The sequence below is a fragment of the Cicer arietinum genome, chromosome 4, assembly GCF_000331145.2.
Source record: "Cicer arietinum cultivar CDC Frontier isolate Library 1 chromosome 4, Cicar.CDCFrontier_v2.0, whole genome shotgun sequence".
NCBI lineage: Eukaryota > Viridiplantae > Streptophyta > Magnoliopsida > Fabales > Fabaceae > Cicer > Cicer arietinum.
This window is the reverse complement of record NC_021163.2, coordinates 17,084,709-17,103,272: the sequence shown is the minus strand read 5'-3', so window position 1 is coordinate 17,103,272 and position 18,564 is coordinate 17,084,709. Positions and strand designations below refer to the sequence as shown.

The 18,564-nt window shown below is 33.2% G+C and overlaps 2 protein-coding genes across 3 annotated transcripts; one reads left to right on the top strand and one right to left on the bottom strand.

Annotated features, from left to right (window-relative positions):
* The first annotated feature begins 1,439 nt into the window (after positions 1-1,439).
* Positions 1,440-3,417, top strand: LOC101504593 (serine/threonine protein phosphatase 2A 57 kDa regulatory subunit B' beta isoform-like). Of its 2 annotated transcripts, none has more exons than XM_004497141.4 (2): positions 1,440-2,589; positions 2,719-3,417. In XM_004497141.4, the coding sequence occupies exons 1-2, from the start codon at positions 1,576-1,578 to the stop codon at positions 3,064-3,066; spliced, it is 1,362 nt and encodes a 453-aa protein (XP_004497198.1). In that variant the 5' UTR covers positions 1,440-1,575; the 3' UTR covers positions 3,067-3,417. The 2 variants fall into 2 exon arrangements, with proteins under 2 accessions (XP_004497198.1, XP_004497199.1); XM_004497142.4 differs by having other exon boundaries at positions 1,442-2,589; positions 2,728-3,417.
* Positions 3,418-4,298: 881 nt separating this feature from the next.
* LOC101504261 (transportin-1) lies at positions 4,299-18,076 on the bottom strand. Its single transcript, XM_004497140.4, has 29 exons — positions 17,578-18,076; positions 16,505-16,792; positions 15,882-15,971; positions 15,711-15,788; positions 15,531-15,611; positions 15,086-15,136; positions 14,636-14,721; positions 14,168-14,234; positions 14,019-14,075; positions 13,901-13,930; positions 13,765-13,824; positions 13,484-13,597; positions 13,109-13,222; positions 12,447-12,545; positions 11,655-11,780; positions 11,487-11,561; positions 11,262-11,333; positions 11,052-11,162; positions 10,166-10,249; positions 9,855-9,962; positions 9,038-9,139; positions 8,775-8,837; positions 8,619-8,693; positions 7,265-7,336; positions 7,057-7,181; positions 5,527-5,578; positions 5,372-5,440; positions 5,227-5,286; positions 4,299-4,944 (listed from the first exon to the last, which is right to left on the bottom strand). Exons 1-29 carry the CDS (start codon positions 17,764-17,766, stop codon positions 4,861-4,863), a joined length of 2,682 nt encoding a protein of 893 aa, XP_004497197.1. The 5' UTR covers positions 17,767-18,076; the 3' UTR covers positions 4,299-4,860.
* Positions 18,077-18,564: the final 488 nt, after the last annotated feature.

Genomic DNA, 18,564 nt, shown 5'->3' with positions numbered 1-18,564 from the left:
AGAATAAAACATCAGTTTAAGGTAAAGAAGATCAATGTATCAATAAAGATCGAATTTATAACCTATAAAATTCAAAAAAAATTATTCTAAACCAAACTATTGAAATACACTATAGCTTTTGTTGATACTTCAAAGAATTTAGTTAGTGCATGTATAGTTGTGAATAGTTTTGTTTTTTGTTTTTTTAATAAAAGAAGGGGCCTAAAGCCCATGAATTTTTAACTTGACATGTTATATTTTTGTAATGGACTTGATCCAAGTAAGCTGCGTAAATAACTTTTTTGATTTATCAACAAAAAAGGTTAGTACTAAAATAAGGTGATATTCATGTTGATTTTTTTAAAAGAGGATTAGTCCTTACTACAACTATTTTTTCTCTTTTTATGGGGGGGTGCTCATGGTTGAGCCCCTTCATGTAGTGTTAATTTCAATTACAAATGTCAATATTGTTAGATAAAACGTTTTGTTTTGAATTCGTATCCGATACTTCGCAGTTGTGTGAGTTAATTATGATGATATTTTTTTTAAAAAAAATATTAATGTATAATATAATGTAATCATGCATCTATATTCTTCTTTGAAAGCTATTCGTTACTATTGCATCTATTATTTAATAATTACTATATTTATTATTGTTACATACTTTCTCCAATATCAAATATAAAAGAAAACAAAATAACAAAAATGAACATATTTAGTCTAAGTTTTAGATTAAATACATTAACCTTAACTCAACTTCCTTTGATATTGAAGACTAGGAAGTATATATATTGTTTAATAATTATCTAATATATATTATTTAACTATTTTATTAGAAATATTACATTAGTTTGAGTGAAATTAAAATCAAATTTTTTATGTAAAGTCTTGAAAAATATATAGTTAGGAGAGAAGACTTCATTAAAGTTGGTCAAATAACATCTTTGGTGTATGTAGATTAATTATCGACAAAGTCAATGAATATTTCACACTAATATTATTATTATTATTTTTCTCTCAAAAAATAACTATTTTTATTTAATTTTATGTAAAATTTGTTATAATTTTTTAGTCAACCTAGTCGATTTCTAAATCCGTCGCTATCTCCTAAAACGGAGATTAAAAATACCAATACATAATAATACATATTTTGTTCTATCTTTTTCTATGAACAACTTTGTCTCTTTCTTTCATAACTAGACATTGTCATCTGAAAAATATAATGATTTAGGTACTAACTAGTGACGACCCATTAACAAAACTAAGGCATTAACTAATGATGATTAGATGAATATATAAAAAAGGACCTTGTCAATTCAACAATATGTTGATAAAGACTATATAGATCATTGAACATACCGAAAATCCTACGTGGCAAACATCCAAAAGAAAGTATAAGGAACAATCAAAAGAAGATACCATGTCCATTTCTTGTTAATTAAATATAATGTCACAAACACAAGAATTTGAAAGTTCTTATAATGCTTCCATAACACATTGGACATACCAAAGCTTCTTGTGGAAAGAATCTCCGTCTACTTGTCCTTTATATTCAAACTCCAAACACAACTTTTTTTTCAAGAAGAAGAAAAAAAAATGGGAAGCCAGAAAATTTCACCACAAACAAACCAAAAAACACTTCAAGACTTTTTTTTTCAAGAAAAGCCACTTTTTCTAATACCATCTTCACCAAGTTCATCAGGAAATGAAGAACTTCTCTCAACTATTTCTTACTGCACTTTTGTTTTCACATTCACTGACCCATCAGAATCACCTGCACAAAGAGACTCAAAAAGACTCCAACTTTCAAGACTCATTGCTATGTTGAAATCATCCAAAAAACAAGTTCATGAAAAAGTTTTAGACCCTTTAATTTCAATGATTTCGGCCAATCTTTTTAGACCACTTCCTCCACCTACAAATCCTTCTCCTATATCAGAATTTCTTGATGAAGAAGACCCAATTTCAATTTTTTCACCTTTATGGTCACATTTACAAATAGTTTATGAAATTCTATTCAGACTTGTTAATACCACAGAAACAAAAACACTTAAAATATATATGAATCATTCTTTTCTACTCAATCTTCTATCACTTTTTCAATCAGAAGATCCAAGGGAACGTGAGAGTTTGAAAAATGTTTACCACAAGATATATTCTAAGTTTGTTTCGGAACGATCCGCGATGAGGAAATCGATGACAGATGTTTTGTTGAACTATGTTTTTGAGACAGAGAAACATTATGGTATAGCAGAGTTGCTTGAGATATGGGGAACTATAGTGAATGGATTTAGTGTTCCATTGAAGGAAGAACACAAGTTGTTTCTAATGAGAGTGTTGATTCCTTTACATAAGACTAAAGGGATGCAAGTTTATCACAGGCAACTTGCTTATTGTGTGTCACAGTTTGTGCAGAAAGAGCCTATGCTTGGAGGTGTTGTTGTTAGGGGGATTTTGAGGTATTGGCCAGTTACAAATTGTCAAAAGGAGATTTTGTTGATTGGAGAATTGGAAGATTTGGTTGAGAATTTGGATCCTGATCAATATCGTAAGTTGGCTTTGCCTATATGTACTCAGATTACAAAATGTATCAACAGTTGGAATTCTCAGGTAAATTCTCATGCTACTTTTCTAAAGAGATTCTCATAAAATATTTTATAAAATTTGTGTTAATTTTGCTTGTATTTTGAGACATAGGATTACTTTTGCAAGTCTTTATGAAGCATATAAATGTAAAAGTGGTTTCAGGTAGCTGAGAGAGCACTGTATGTATGGAACAATGAACAGTTCTACAAAATGGCAACAACAGGAACAGGAGAAGTACTTCCAGTGATAGTAGAAGGAGTGGAAAAGAATCTAAAGTGGCATTGGAGCAAGAGTGTTAGGCAACTAACAGAAAGTGTGAAGGTGGTTGTGGAAGATATTGATCCTGATCTATATGCAAAGGTTGTCATAAACATGGAAGCTAAAGAATCAGTGGCACATCAAGAAGATATGAAGAGACAAAAGAGATGGGAAAGAATTGAATTGGCAGCTTCTAAGAATCAGTTTGTCAATTCACAAAGATATATGTGTGTTTCACACTGATCAACATTCATTTCAATTTTATGTATGCAACAAATTAATATGACTGCCAATCCAAGTTAGATATCATAAATACTTTATACAAGTATTTATGTCACAAATTGAACATCAATTCAAATAAATTGTGAACATGTTCTTCCAATTTTCTGTGTCACAAATATTGATACCTCAAACCGGATAAACAAATTTGACAACGAGCTAGTGATCCACAATTGACCCATTGTAAGTTTGTAGTCTTCATGGTAAGAACGGCGATTTGTACTGCTGTTATTTGTTTTTCTTATGATATGTATTGCTGTTTTTTTTACCTATTAAGTGTTATCATACAGCGTGATATACATATTTTCGATTTTATATTAGCATAAAAACTAAAAGCAACTTCCAATGTTGCAGAAGCAGACAGTAACAAATTTTATGTGACTAAACTAGTGCGGTGTATATTACAGGAATTAGAAGCTTATTTGAGCCTAATTCGGCAATCCATAATAATTAATTTTATAAAAACTTAAATGATATGAGTTCAATTTATATATTTATTAGTATAGAAGAATATTTTGAACCCCTAAGAAAAAAGTGTATATATTGGTACCCTAATTTGACGAAATATTATTAAGGATTCTTGCATCTAATCTAAAAAAGTTTACAACCGAAGAAAGAAGTTCAATAAACATTCCCGACTTTAACTAAATCTAAATTGAATAATTACCAAAATAAAAAATAAAGTAAGCAGTAACCAAAGTATATCTATCTTGTATATAACTAGATTACAGTTACAGTTAGGATACTAAGCCCATCCCATGTTCATCCACCCCATTTTTACTCATATGAGGTTAAATACACTATCAAAAACTAATTTCTAATAAAATGCCATATTTTAGAGGATTGGCTGAAAATCTCACGATAATAAAATTATACAGAATCTAAAACGTTGTAGATATAAATTTCACATGACCATAAACTTATGTATTATCACTTTCTTTTTATATAATACTTATGTATTATCACTACATCAAGATATTTTGATTATGATAAGAACCACGGCAGAAAGAATCTATTAAGAAACAAAACAAGGGATCTTGCAACAATGTAAAAATTTATGCCAATAGAAACACAAATACTCCATCCAAATTCTTTTCATAAGAGACAAATAGGATATAAATTGAAACAACAATTAATGTATTTAATTCATAAATTAACAATACTTTTAGATTAAATTAAAAATTTGGTGAATGACGTAGGCTTAAGTTTAAATGTTTATTGTCTCAATCAAAATTCAATCGATGCCCTACCTAGAGCAACACATAGCTGAAATCGGTTTTACAAACAATGGAACAAGAAATACGCAGGAAACTACAGGTTGTCGGGCCATGACACCCCCTCCCTTCTTCTCCCTCTCTATCTAGTGGTACAAAACTGTATAATCAAAAGACACGAAACCTATAAACTCACTAAAAAATATTGGAAAACTGTGACGATGAACTCAAAGGTTGAATCAAACTCCTAGCCTCTAATTAAGGCTTTTTTTTTACTATAAAGACAACAAAGAATCAAGCATTTCCAATGGTTGAAAGCCATTTCCCTGTACATTTCTCATAGGAAACACCATCAAATGAGACCTTGAAGGCTTGAGGAACTGCTTGTAATCATCAAGCTCAACGAATTGTATAGATACTGATACCTGTGACCGATAAAATTGCACAAAGAACAAGCTCTAGCTCCATATGATTATGACTCCAATATTGCTCGACAACACAAAATTACCAAGGCTAATGCAGATACAATGCTCACTCAATTGAATTATACTTGATATTTTGAAAGCTTTTCTTTTATTGGCGGCTCCAAAGCAGACATACACTGGTCCCATGCTCCATTGCGCAGCATCTATAGCATAATCATGGAATATCACTCACCGGTTAGTTTTGGCTATTCATGTTGACATAAACTTCCCCCAAGTTTTTAGGATTTAAGACAAAGAATGAAGCACTACTTAATACCAATTTTTATCATACAATGGGCCACTTCTAACAAGAATACAAAGGGACGCGTCTACCAAGAAGGCAACAAGGGGTGCACTTACATTAATTTTTTAATTTCATTTGCAGCTATAACCAATACATAAAAGTTCTAAGGTCAATGTGTTCCTAGCAGAGAAACAAAACTAACCTGTTTATACCCATGCAAGACCTGGCAGACTTCATTGTGTAAATCTTCACTCCTTATTTCCTATACATAACAACAGAAGAGGTTATATTACAAAAACCATAAATCATTTTGACATTTAAGATAACAGTGACGTTGGAAAACATACATGCCAACTTGCAATTGCTTTACACATGTAAACAAGCGAACTCAGAGCTCCAGAAGGATTGGCTTTGACCTGGAAACAAATGTAAATTGTAAAGCACTGATTACTGGACCACTCTAGGTGTACAAAGTTCTATGTGTGAAAAAGGAAGAGCATACCATAGCACAAAGACCTCTAAAAGCATCCTCTTTCTCAACATCATCTCGTATCCTGCCACAAATCACACAAGAAAATTTATAGATACACTAGATAACCTGCAAAGCATGAGTGGACATCTAAAATCATGATCAATTTGTAAAGTAGAGATTTTCAAAGATTCGTTTACCCTCCTTTATATGTGCAAGCCCCAAATATATACATATACAGGAACAAGGCACTACACCATTGACCAGTTGCAAAAAAGTAAACCAACTAAACTTTATGTTGAGATAAACAAGCTATGAATATGTGAAACAATTTCACAATTCAACAACTGAGAATTTAGAGACAGAAGAAACTTAGATCTGGATTTTGTGTGAATCTTGTTATTTAGAGGAAGAGTGTTAAGAGATATTTGTAAAAGAAAGACACAGGTTAACACAACCCTATTACAGTTAACTGAATACTGTACATATACTGCTGCATACTGTACCCACAATATTCACCCCTCAAGCTCAGGGAAAATAGGCCAAGGTTGCTTGATCAAAGACAATAGGCTTGCTTTTCCAGTTCAAGAAATCAAGTGACTCTATAGAGGATATTAGCAATCTGAAAATGAGCTCAAATAGGCTGACACGAAGACATTTTTCGAGGGTCTTTTCTCAATCAAACAGAAGATCCAATTCCATAAACTCAATGTCCGCATGAATGATTGAGTCGTGAAAAAGGGAAATTATACTCTAAGTGTCATCTAATTCTCCGATAATACCAACAAATATACATGCCAAAGTCGGAATTGCATTAGGTGGAGAAGATGAATTTACCGGTGGCAGAGGAGAGTATAATGCTAATAATGCAGGATTCATCGGGAAACACAACTGAGGTGGCAGAGTACATGGAAGGATATTTTAGTAAGTTGTGGCACGTGATAAGAACCAGCTCTGAATGCTGTTTTCTGAATGTTAAAAGGAGAGTACAAGAGATATATAGAAGAGAGATAGGATTAACACAACCCTGTTACAGTTACAACATATCTGCTAAGTGCAAACAATTAACTGAATAGATCTAACACACTAACTGATAGCTGCTATATAACCCAAAGATTAGATGACACAGAGAGTTACATGCCTATGACCTGTTGTGTACTTGTAAGCTGGATTACTAGCTCAAAAAAGGCATATAAATGTCAGTGCAATCATTGCATTGAAAATGTTGTTAGTCTTCATTGTGCGCAGGACTAGACTTCAGCTCCGAAGAGGGTCAATTCATAACCAATGCTGAAAATAATTGGTTCTGAATCCCCAAGTCCGAGCTGAATGTATGGGGTAAATAATGAACTAAATCCATTTAAGATGAAATGGCGAAACAAGGAATACGGCACAAATTTTTATAACAAATAGCAATTTATTGACAAAAATTTATCATGCATCGTTAACTGCCGAAAACATTTTTTTTTTTTGCAATGAAAGAAGAAAACAGGAGATATTTGTTAGGTGCTCATTGGAGAAAGTCGTGATTGAAGAAAGCACATAAGTGATGCAATAACTTACAGTGATAGAGCATTGCACCAAGGTTGCATGAAATGCTCCATATGTGGCGATACAAGGTCTGGACAGACCCATGCAAGCCTCCCCAGTGTTATTGCACTATTTTCTATAAGTGACTTGTTGAGTCCCTAAAAACCACATGAACGATTAACAATTAGCAACTGAATACCTCCAAAGCTATCAATAATACAGAGTATGATAGGACAGTGACCTCGGCATGCTGAAGAACTGGGACCAGGCATGAAATTACACTTAAAACGAAGGGAGAAATTTCTTGACGAACCTGAAAATCAAAATTTGTATTTCAATGTGACATGTTTCACATAAAAATGATTAAAATGTGAAGTGGAATAAATATCAGAAGCTATTCACACCAACAAAGTGAACATAAGAAACAAGAAAACAGAACCCATCAAGAAAAAAGAAACAAACATATTTACACATTAAACAAGGATTTAATTTAGCATACTATTTAGAAAATTTGCAATTCCGTGCCAAAAGAAACCACTCCAAAATTAGGTAGTAGAGCAACCCAGAATATTCAGGGACATCCAAAGCCTTAATCTTAGAGAGTACTCCATTTCAATTCAGGCCTTGGCAAGATTATCGTCAATATTCACCTTATTAAAAATTCAGATGAATAATGAAGAGCATGCTTTTCAAAATTTAATGTGGAAGTTATCAAACAAAAAAATTAGTGAATGCATGCACAAAACTCCATCAAAGAACCTTAAAGGCATAAAATAAAATTTAGAGACATGTTTACTAAATAAAATAACAATACTTCACATAACTGAAAAAAGTATACATGTATGAATTTTCAAAAGGAATAAAAAAGTGCAAAGCGGTACGAGTTCGTAGCTAAAAGCTATATAGTATATTGTATATGACTCTACAAATAGAAAAGCTCACATAGTTCACTCAGGAATGAAAACACAAAAGTCCAAAGAAAATCATCTCTCGTCTCACTCTAACCTATTGCTTTCTCTTAAAATGAAAGCATAGACTATAGTATCGTATCCTAAGTCAAGTTCAACTTTGGCTAAGGCCACATCGTCCAATTTTCCCAATATTAAGAGGATCTACACCCTCCTACTTAGTATGTTCAGGTGTTTTCTCAGTTTCAAAAGACTGTTACTCAGTTTCTGCTCAATTGAATGAGAAATTTTCTCATCTAAAACCAGTAAGTTGAAGTTGTGATCAAAAGGACATCATCTCAATCTCTTTGAGTTTAATCTCTCATATTGGTTTCTCACTAAAGATGATCAAAGTGGGAAAATCAGCAATGACTACTTTTGCTGGGAGCAATATGACCGTCTTCCCTGTCTGATGCTTCTCTACCATATGCCTCTATACATTATCTTTTAGCATATGAAGGTTGGTGTTTCAGGTTCAAGGTATCAGTATTGTCTAACACAGCTTATAAAACTGATTTTGTCATAATTCTTACCTCTGACAGTTTTGAATTACATTTTAAAAATTGAAGTCCATCATTGCCAATTAGATTCTAGTAATTTCCATACATCTATTGTTTTATTGGAATACAGCATTTACCAATAACATACCTTAACCGCTAATTCTCCAATTGCCCAGCATGCATTATTTGCCACTGAAATAGCCTCATGTACCTTAGAAATTTCCTGTACATAAAACATGGCTAATCAAAAAAGGATTGAATAAATTTAACCGTATAGCTAAATTTATACCAGGCACACACATACCAGTTGTTTGGCAGCAACTTCCAGAAATGCAGACAAACGAGGGTGCAAATGAATCGCGCACACCTAGCCAAATAACCAATCTTAGAATGCTATCAACTAGGATACGGTATGCACAAAAATCCTGCTCCCTCCCCACCCAAACAAAAACTCATGGCTCCTAAAACTAACTCAATTTATGTTCAAACATACATTAAAGACCAGCTTATGTATCGTTTCCTACATCCTGTGTTTAAGGACCATAAGCAGATACACATTCAACTTACTCGAGCAAGGTCTCCAAGTAAGGCAAAGGCGCTTTGTCGAACATCTGAAGCATCATCCGTACAACAATGCAAAAGTAGGTCCCTCAAAGAACATTGTGAAACCTGCAGAATAGTAATTGAGATAACATCAAGAAATCATGCAATCTCTGGTTTAACTATGCTCAAGCAGATACCAATACGTCAAATAGAATCGGAAAATTCAGAAAATGCAGAATAGCTGTCCATTTAGAGGATTTATCCATAGAAAAAAACTACAGGTTTGGAGGCAAGATAAAGATTAAAAGCAAAATATGTCTTTTAAAGTTAAGAATATGTGAATTACTGCAATTATTTGAGTATTAGATTTTATATTGGATCTAACTCCTCCTTCAAAAACTGGCTTGTAAGGTAAGAGGTGGCTCTCTTTATAAACTCATTTTAGGTCTTAACTTTATTCAATGTAGAACTTAGATTTTTCCCAATCATGAATCACGGCCAGCACTATTGGGCATGGTGCGTGGATATAAATTATGAGTGGCCTAATGGATAGGCTCTACTACCATATTGTTATGTTTCTAAATTAGGTGCAACTAATCCTTACAAAACTGACTTGTAAGAAGAAGAGTGTCTCTCATCATAAACTCATTTCAGGTTTTATATTTATTCAATGTGGGACTCGGGTTTTTCCCAATATTGATTATTGAGTAAAGAATTTAAAGCTGTAGAGAGCTAAATAAGCAAAAATATTACAGGAAAATAACATCCAAGAAGAAGAAATATACTTTACTAACAAAAATGCATGATCTCATATCTCAAAAATAAAGTTTTGGATAAGTACCAAACTCTCTACTCCACTGCCAAGACCCTCTGTTAGTCCAGAAAGCAGATCAAGAGAGCATACAATGAATTCCTTGTCATACTGAGCCCCTGCTGCACCAAGATCGGTCTGAAATAGAAACAAAACAAAACAATAAAACACACTTAACTACTTCGACAACAAAAAAATTCTCAAAATTAGTTCCCCACTACTGAAAATTAGTATGTCAGACAACACCTACGAAACTGTCGAAGTGTTTAAAATCTGAGTTTTCCACGAAGGTATTATGTAAACTAAATTTTAGTAGATTAATGCGTAAAAGTGACCAGAACCTTTGCGAACTGTTGGGTCTGAATTATATTTATGCACCTCCTAAATACAGGTTCAGCAAATGGAGTGAATCCAGTACCCAGTGCCTGTTACAAATTTAATACCAAAATTTCAAGACAGACAAGGAAATGCATATTAATGGCACAAATAAACTCCAAATGATACAGATAGCTTCCTAATATTCAAAGCATATACAACACGAGAACAAAATTATAATCTAACTTCTAATTGCTAGCATTAAGCCTATTAATATTCAAATGTAATAAATAAATCTACTCACTTTCAACAGCAAAGAATTCACTGTCAACTTTAACATAAACAACCATTTTATGGTACCTAGAACCTCATGAAAGAAGAAGCAGGACATCGTATTTTTTGCATAACAATATAAATAGCACTGTCTAACCAGTACCACAGGTGACCACAAGTTCTTAAGCAATTTTTAAAAAAGGATTCCAGCAATGAAGAATGCTAGTAACAGACTCTATGACCAATTTATCCCATAAATAGTCAACACATTTTTTAGAAAGTGAAAAAGAGTGTGTTCTTAGCATTCCTCTTTTTAGCAAATAATATCAAACAAAGTCTAATTTCATAGACATGAGAGGGTTCACTCTGAAAAACTTCACAATTCAGATGTTCAATCATAGACGTGAGAGGGCCGTCACACTGGATAATGATATTATTTTAACAATGGTTATATTGGGGAGGGGGGCAACCCTCACCCCATGAGCTAGCTTTATGGGAGTTAAGCTCCATCCCAAATTCTAAGACATACTCAAATTGAAACACACATATAATAAATGTTTTGAAAGTAAATACAGTACAGTACAGACGGGATAAAACTTGTTAAATATATCATATACCAGAAAAAACAGACAAACGTACATGTGCTATAGATGTAAAGCACTCTAGGAGTGGAAAGAGATCTTTGTCTGAATTTGAAAGTTGCTGCCACTTCTCAATTAATGGTGGCATGAGAATGTCAAGATAAACAGGCTGCACAGAAAAATAGAGAATATTTGATGATAAACTATGAAAATAACTTGGGAGAAAAAGAGAAAAGTTTAGGTTGAGGAAGAATGTTGATTGGTATACCTTATTCAGCTCACCCCCAACAGCTTCAGCTAGAGTTCCAATAGCATCATATACAATTCTGAGGTTTCGCCTCTAAAGTTTAGAACAAAAAACTACAATTAAAGATGCCTGAACATAGATATAATGAGAAGGAAAAGATACAGCAACAATAGAGGGAGTGCTCTTCCAAATGACACATTTTACATGAAACATCAACAAAATTGAGTATTAAGGTTGGGAGGTCACCTGATATTTCCCAAATGCAACCATCAGGTGCTTTAATATGATTTCCAAGCGTGGTGCCAGCTCTTCAGCAGCCTCCTACCATAAGTAAATCAAATTTGAGAATTGTATATATTCAAAATAAATGAACTAATTCAATAAGGATAGATGAACAGAAATTGTAGTCAGAACCTCTTCCAGTGTAGCAAAAGCTGAACAAGCCGCCTCCTGTACACGCTTATTATCATCCAAAATTCTTCGAAGAAGACCCATAAGAATGTTATCAAATTGTTCATATCCCTTGGGATGCCCGATACCCTACACACACATCAATATTTAAAACAAGCTCTCCAAAATGAAATTTATATACACCAAATTGCACTATATCCAACTATAAATCAATAAACTCAGATATTGTTTCATATGTATTAATAAACAATATTTGCTCCTGGTTTTGCCATTTTTAAATAAACTGGACAAACTACAATGGTCCAAATGATCAAGATCCATTGAGATTGTTCTATGATTTGACATAACCTCTAAGAACTCCATGTAGAAAGTGATTTTGATCAATAAACTATGTTAGTTATAACTAATTATCATGTTGATTGTGCATGTTAAATTTTATTAGCATGATATGCATGAGGGAAAGCCTTCCACCCAATTATGCATTTTGTCAATTGTTCACTCTCTGAAGATTTTCATCGACACAAGATTGACTTCAATTTCCACGGATCATGATGGATGTGCATTTATAAAATATATAAGCTAAAATCAGAATATTTAATATGTGATCATAAGTAGTGGAGCATGTAATAAGAACAATTGGTTGAAATAACATCAGGAATAACAAATATACCGTATTAGTATAGAATATTTATTAAGAATATAAAACGTGAATGAAGTTATAAAAATTTGAAAACATCAGCTCGAACAGATAATTGATGTTCAATTGCAGGGGAGGGAACAAAAAGACATGCATACCTGAATGATAAATTTGCTAAACCGGGATATTGTCCAGCATGAAATACTCCGTATCAGAGGAAACTTATCATCAAGAAGAGGGATAAGAAATGCCACAATCTATAAAACCAGAACAAATGAATGGCTTAGTTTTCCGATTTATTTAATTAGCATGAAATATGGGCAGCACAAAAGAATGTATTTAAACATCAAATTTTGATTGATGTATGACCGTGGGGATCAAATAAAATAGATCAAAAAACCTGACTCAATAAAATAAGAAAGATGGTGACTAAGCAAATGTAACTAAATGTAGTCAAGTAAACGTTTTACTTCTTTTCACAAGGATTGGAAATATATCATCCAGAAAGGCATGACAGTAATTGAATAATTGAACGTGACCATAATAAATTAGTATGAAAGAAGAGAACAACCATACAAAGCATTTTATCAAGCAAGAATTATCCTAAAAGCGATCATATGTTTTGGAACAAAAGCAGATCTACTGAAAGCTATAAATTTATGTACAACGATTAGTAAGGCCTAAACAAGAAGTTGTCTGAGGGAAATGAGAATTCAGTCTACCATATACTAATCAAATATAAAAACAAATTAAACTTTTTCCCACAATTAAGCCATCTGCTTTTGCATTAAAGTCATCAGAAGAAAATAACAGAGCATACCTCTAACAGATGAGGATAAAGACCATTGATGCACCCCTCACCTATGGCACCGAGTGCCAACACGGCAGCTTCTCTTTCTTTCCAACCATCATCTCCGACTGTTGACAACTTGGCCTAATCAAATTCTTACAAATTTTAGAGTATCCTCAGAAGGTAGTAACAGCATGTACAGAAATTAATGTCATACAATAGTATGTATCCAGAAGCAACTCAGTTACAACACAAATCAATAGGATATTCAAAATGAGAGTATACAGCAAAACAAAATGTTTGTGGTCATTATGTCTTCTATACCTACACCTCTGTTTAACACATTATTTACATGTATACAGTCTATAAATCACCAGTTCAACGATAGGCATTCTAGAGCAGCACCTCAACAATAGGCATCAGAGTAGGAAGGATTTCATCCCCAAACACGTTCGAGAGAATATCTAGAGCAGCAGCACTACATTTCCGTAAATTCCATGTGTTGACAACGTCGTCATCCTTTAAATATGGAAAATGAAAAATTTCTGAGTCCAGATCAGTAAAGCATCTTTTTCTTGTCATTTCATCTTATAAAAGCTATGAAAAGTTGAAAACTATAATAAATAGAGACAGAATGATTAAACAAATGACCATAATAAGCAATGAACAGAGCAGATATAACATACATCATCTTCTACTTCATCTGATCCATGAAACCTTGATACATGAAATCGAGGTTTAAGGTCCTGTGAGAAAAAACTATTAAAATTAGAAACATGTCAAACTAAAGAAATCCAGTAACTCAGCCAAAATCAATCAGACCTGATCTCGGTCAGGTTCAGAACCATCTTCCTGAAAGAAAAAAACAAAGCCACATAATCAAAATTAACAAGAGTTAATTCAAAGGCATCAACAAACACTAATCAATCAAAGAGTAAACCTCGGCTTCAATCACGGATTCATCATCATCCGCATAAGCCATGTTTGACAACAATATCTGCAAAGATGCAACAGAAACGGATAAATTTCAAATTTAAAACCTTGCACGGTAAAACAACTATAAAATAAAATGTCTATAATTAGATTTACTGGAATAAGACGAGGCAAGTATTCTCTCAAATTTTCTGGTGGCAATTGAGCATCACAATATGCAGACCTGCAATAGCAATTATCAAAAAGAAAAAGATTATAAAGCTTACTGGATTTAGGATACAGCATAACCATATTATAGAAACATCAAACTCTTATTTTCATTAGTGTGCTGATTTCAGAAACAGGAAATTGATTATTGATATGCCATCATAGTGAACATATTATACAGAGAAAAAAATTTGTAAGATCAGACACCGTTGTGGGATATACTTCTCATTGTGGAATATATTATAGACAGTAGCCATCCAACCGAACTCTTCCCCCTCCCCCTTTCCTCATAAAACAAACAATTATAATTTAGTTTATTCCTTTCCTAGTGAATCATCACAACAATATATATATATATACTACGAACACCATCTACTAGTTGTACATTAACAAAATAAAATCTCAACCAAATAGTACCAAAATTCACAGGCTTCAAGGGCCACGTCTTCATCTGTGTCCTTGTTGACTTGTAACATGTATTCAATCACATTCCTTAGATGTGGCTGCAGCATGGTTAACAATTGATCAGAAAAGAGGGAGCTGATAGAATCGAATTAATCTGAAATAAAGCAAATGACCACCAGACTTGGTGCTTTCTTGTTTGAGTATGTCAAATATTATAATTGTATTAATACAAAATAAAACAAAAGATAAGATTGTAAGACATAGTAACATATTCAGATTTTACTGTTTCCAGATGAAATACATTATCATTTTCCAGCTTCTTGTTTTCTACTTACTCAAACAACTTAACACTTATATGAAGTGTAATGTGATTGGAATCTATAAAGTGCAATAAAAAGCCCAATATGCAATGTTCCCATAGCACTTTAAAAACTGAAATGAACTAGAGTAAGAAGCCCACACCTCCAAGGTAGACGGACGGACTTCAATCAGCTGAACAAATGCTGCACAAACCTGGTCGTCAATGGAAATAAGGATGGTCTCAATTAATTCCAACATTAATAAGAAATAGAAACAGCTGATTTGAGAAACTAGGAGTCAATCGATCTCCTTCATATAAGTTATGAATAACGAAACCTATCAAAAATTAAGTTTCTTCATACATCAATACAGTCCAGGGTTGACTCTCCAGAGTCGTACAAATAATGCATACATAAAATATAGAATATGCAGAAAGTAGAGGGCAGTGCCACATGACGAAAGACTTCAACTACTACCTATCCAAACCAACCAAAATAAGCTAGATTTGGAAAGAGAGCATCAAGTATTTCAGAAATTTACGATTTCAGAAAATATTTTATTTGAGTTACATCAAATACATTCACACAATAAGGCATTAAGAACTTACCAACTTCCGCACTTCTGCAGTAGGGTCATTTGCAAGAACAAACAGACCTTGAAGATATTGATCCATGGATACGTATAAGGCCTAAACAGAATGAATTAGCCTACTATTATCAATTCCGATCATCAATGTTATATTTAATAACCAAAAAACAGGGATGATAAAGTCTCATGATATACTTACAGAAGGCATTAACATGATGTATTGATTAACAGAACCCAACGATAGCTTTCTTAATAAAGCATGAGGTGATTGGAAAAACTGAAACAAAAAAATAAAAAAATAAATAAAGGAACAGTTGGAAGATATAATCACACAAACAAAAACAAAAAGGGAAAAAAATACTGATGTTACCCGAAATAATCTGGGAAGAAATATGTTGATGGGACGCTCTGCTAACCCTGGTACATCAGAGTCAAGAATTTGGGGAACATCTTCACAAATCTGCATGTGCAGTAAAATAACTAGTGTTTAAATGTGCTTATGGAAACAATACTAGGGAATCTGAAGTACCAGTCTTTGATACCGGAAATGGAATATTTCCAACCATTTAAAAAAAAACAGTGCATAGAGCCTCTATCCATCTAATTTGACTTTCAATTGTATATTTTATATAAGAATTTACCAAATTAGAGATCAAATATCAAGAACTTTATCTGCTCAAAAATTTCAACAAAGCATAAGATCTTCCATTCTAAAGCTGCCAAGCCTTCATCTCGTTTCTGTTATTTGGAATCACGGGAAGAAAGAAGGGAGATGATAAACAAAAGGAGAACTATAAGTCGCCTTTTGGTTTTTTACTTAATTATGTTTTTGGTCTCTTTTATCAAATAACCTTCTCTCTCCCCTCCCTATAGGGGTTCTGTGTAGCTTCAATAATGAAAGTACTCTATAATTTCTGTACACACGAACAATTTTAGCTAGAACAGTAATTTAAGCATATTATGATTATACTGACTTTAAAATGGGGAGCATACCTTGGATAATGCATCCATTGCACCTTCCATGTGATTTAGATCATTACTGTCCAAGCAATTTACAAGGGCTTGCAATAATTCAGGCCACCGTGAAACTCCTCCGGTTTGAACAACAACGCTGACAATAGTTCCTGTCGTAGACCTTATGTGTTTATCTGCTGCACCAAGACAAGGCAGCAACTCTGATTTCACGTATTGTTGGTACTCTTGACGCATTAAATTATATGCATTTCTCAGGTTATTCTTCAGATATAAACCTGCGGCTTGTCTAACTTCCACAGATATTCCCTGGTCAAAAGAAAATTACGAAAGCAGCACAGTTATCAATGCTACGTCAGGAAATCCAGGAATCCATCAAACCAGAAATGCCGCATAGCACAACACGTAGTTTTATATAAACTAGCATTTAAAAGACCATGTATATTTGGAATTACTGAAAGTTTGACGAAATCAGGGTGACACTATAATTTTGTTAAAGTTCCAAAAGTGTAGCTTTTTTCAAAATCACATGATTCTGCCAGACTATGTCGCCAATCCAAACATGCATTTTGATGATCATACCGTGTTTTACACCTCCATGAGCAAAAAAAGTCTCAAAATACGTGATTGCAATTTGCAGGCAATGCCATCGAAGTTAAATTATATAATTTCAATGATTTCAAAGCATTTGAGAAATACACATACTTACCCTTTTAGACATATGATATCAAAGAACAAGTAGTTACGAAATTGGTGGAAATTGATGAACTAACTAACAAACAAAACAACACTACCAAGTAGTTACAAAACGACAGAATAACAAACAGTGACTACAACCGTTTGAGTAACGCTACCAAATTGCAGCAATAATTTAGTCATCACATTCATCAGTCAACTAGATATTACTCAGTTCAGTTCAGAACAATCAAATCAAACACAAAAACCTACACATAACTAAAAATCTCCCAATCCAAGCAGAACAAGACAATATGAAGCAAATTTAGGAAATAAAAAATAAAATAAAAAAAGAACCTTTGATAAATTTATTTAGTTATTTTGAGGAAAATGAAAGTAAAGAGTATGGAATGAATTACCTGAGCACGGGAAAAGATGAAAATGAGGTAATTGTTGAAGTCAGGGAGGTTGGAGTATTGTTGAATTTGGTTCCAAATCTGAGACTTATCAGCGGAAGAAGAATGAGAAATCTGCTGCTCCAATAGGGCGCAGATCTCTTTGAACCCTTGCTCCTGTGGTTGCCACGATGGTGTCGCCGCCGCCGCCATCACTGCCGGAATCAGTAAACCACGAATTCGGTGGGTTTTGGTTTTCGAAAGAGAGAGAAAGAGGTGTTAGAGAGAGAGTGAAGGGTACTTTGGAAGCTTTGAAAGAAAGAATTGATATAATAATATTAAGAAGCGCAACGCGAAACACAAAATAGTGAAAAATACAAATAACTTTTTGATTGTGCCAGCAAATTAAACCCTCACCCCTAGTCTACAACTACACTCTCTCACTCACCACATTCAATCAACAAAACATTGTTCACGCCTTCGGTTTCTCTTTAGGTTTAGCCCTTTTTGTTTCGTTGGCCTGGTTCTCAAAATTCAATATAAATAGCAAAAATATCTAATCTTATGATTTATGTGTGAAAATAAAGCTAATAATTATTCAAAAATCATATTCTCATCTTACATTATTATTATTCTTTCACTTTAATCAATAATAATCACTCATCATCCATGTCTTACATAAGAATGTTTTTGAAATCCTATTTGATTATCTTTTTTTTCTTTTCAAGTATCTTTGAATATAATCGCAGTGATATGCAGAAAATTTATTTAAAAAATCAATTCTTAAAACATATATTTTTTCTTACGCATTAGACAATTCTTAAATTTTCAATTAAACGGTTGAAACATTTAAATATAACCACTTGTGTCATACCATGTTGGTGATACTCATTATAATTTTATTTTATTTTTTGAATTTAAGAGAGTCTAAGTTCAGAAGAAAAAAAGAATTACTAACAACTAACCTAAGAGTAAACAACTTTATAAATCAGCGGTGTACACCTTCCTACT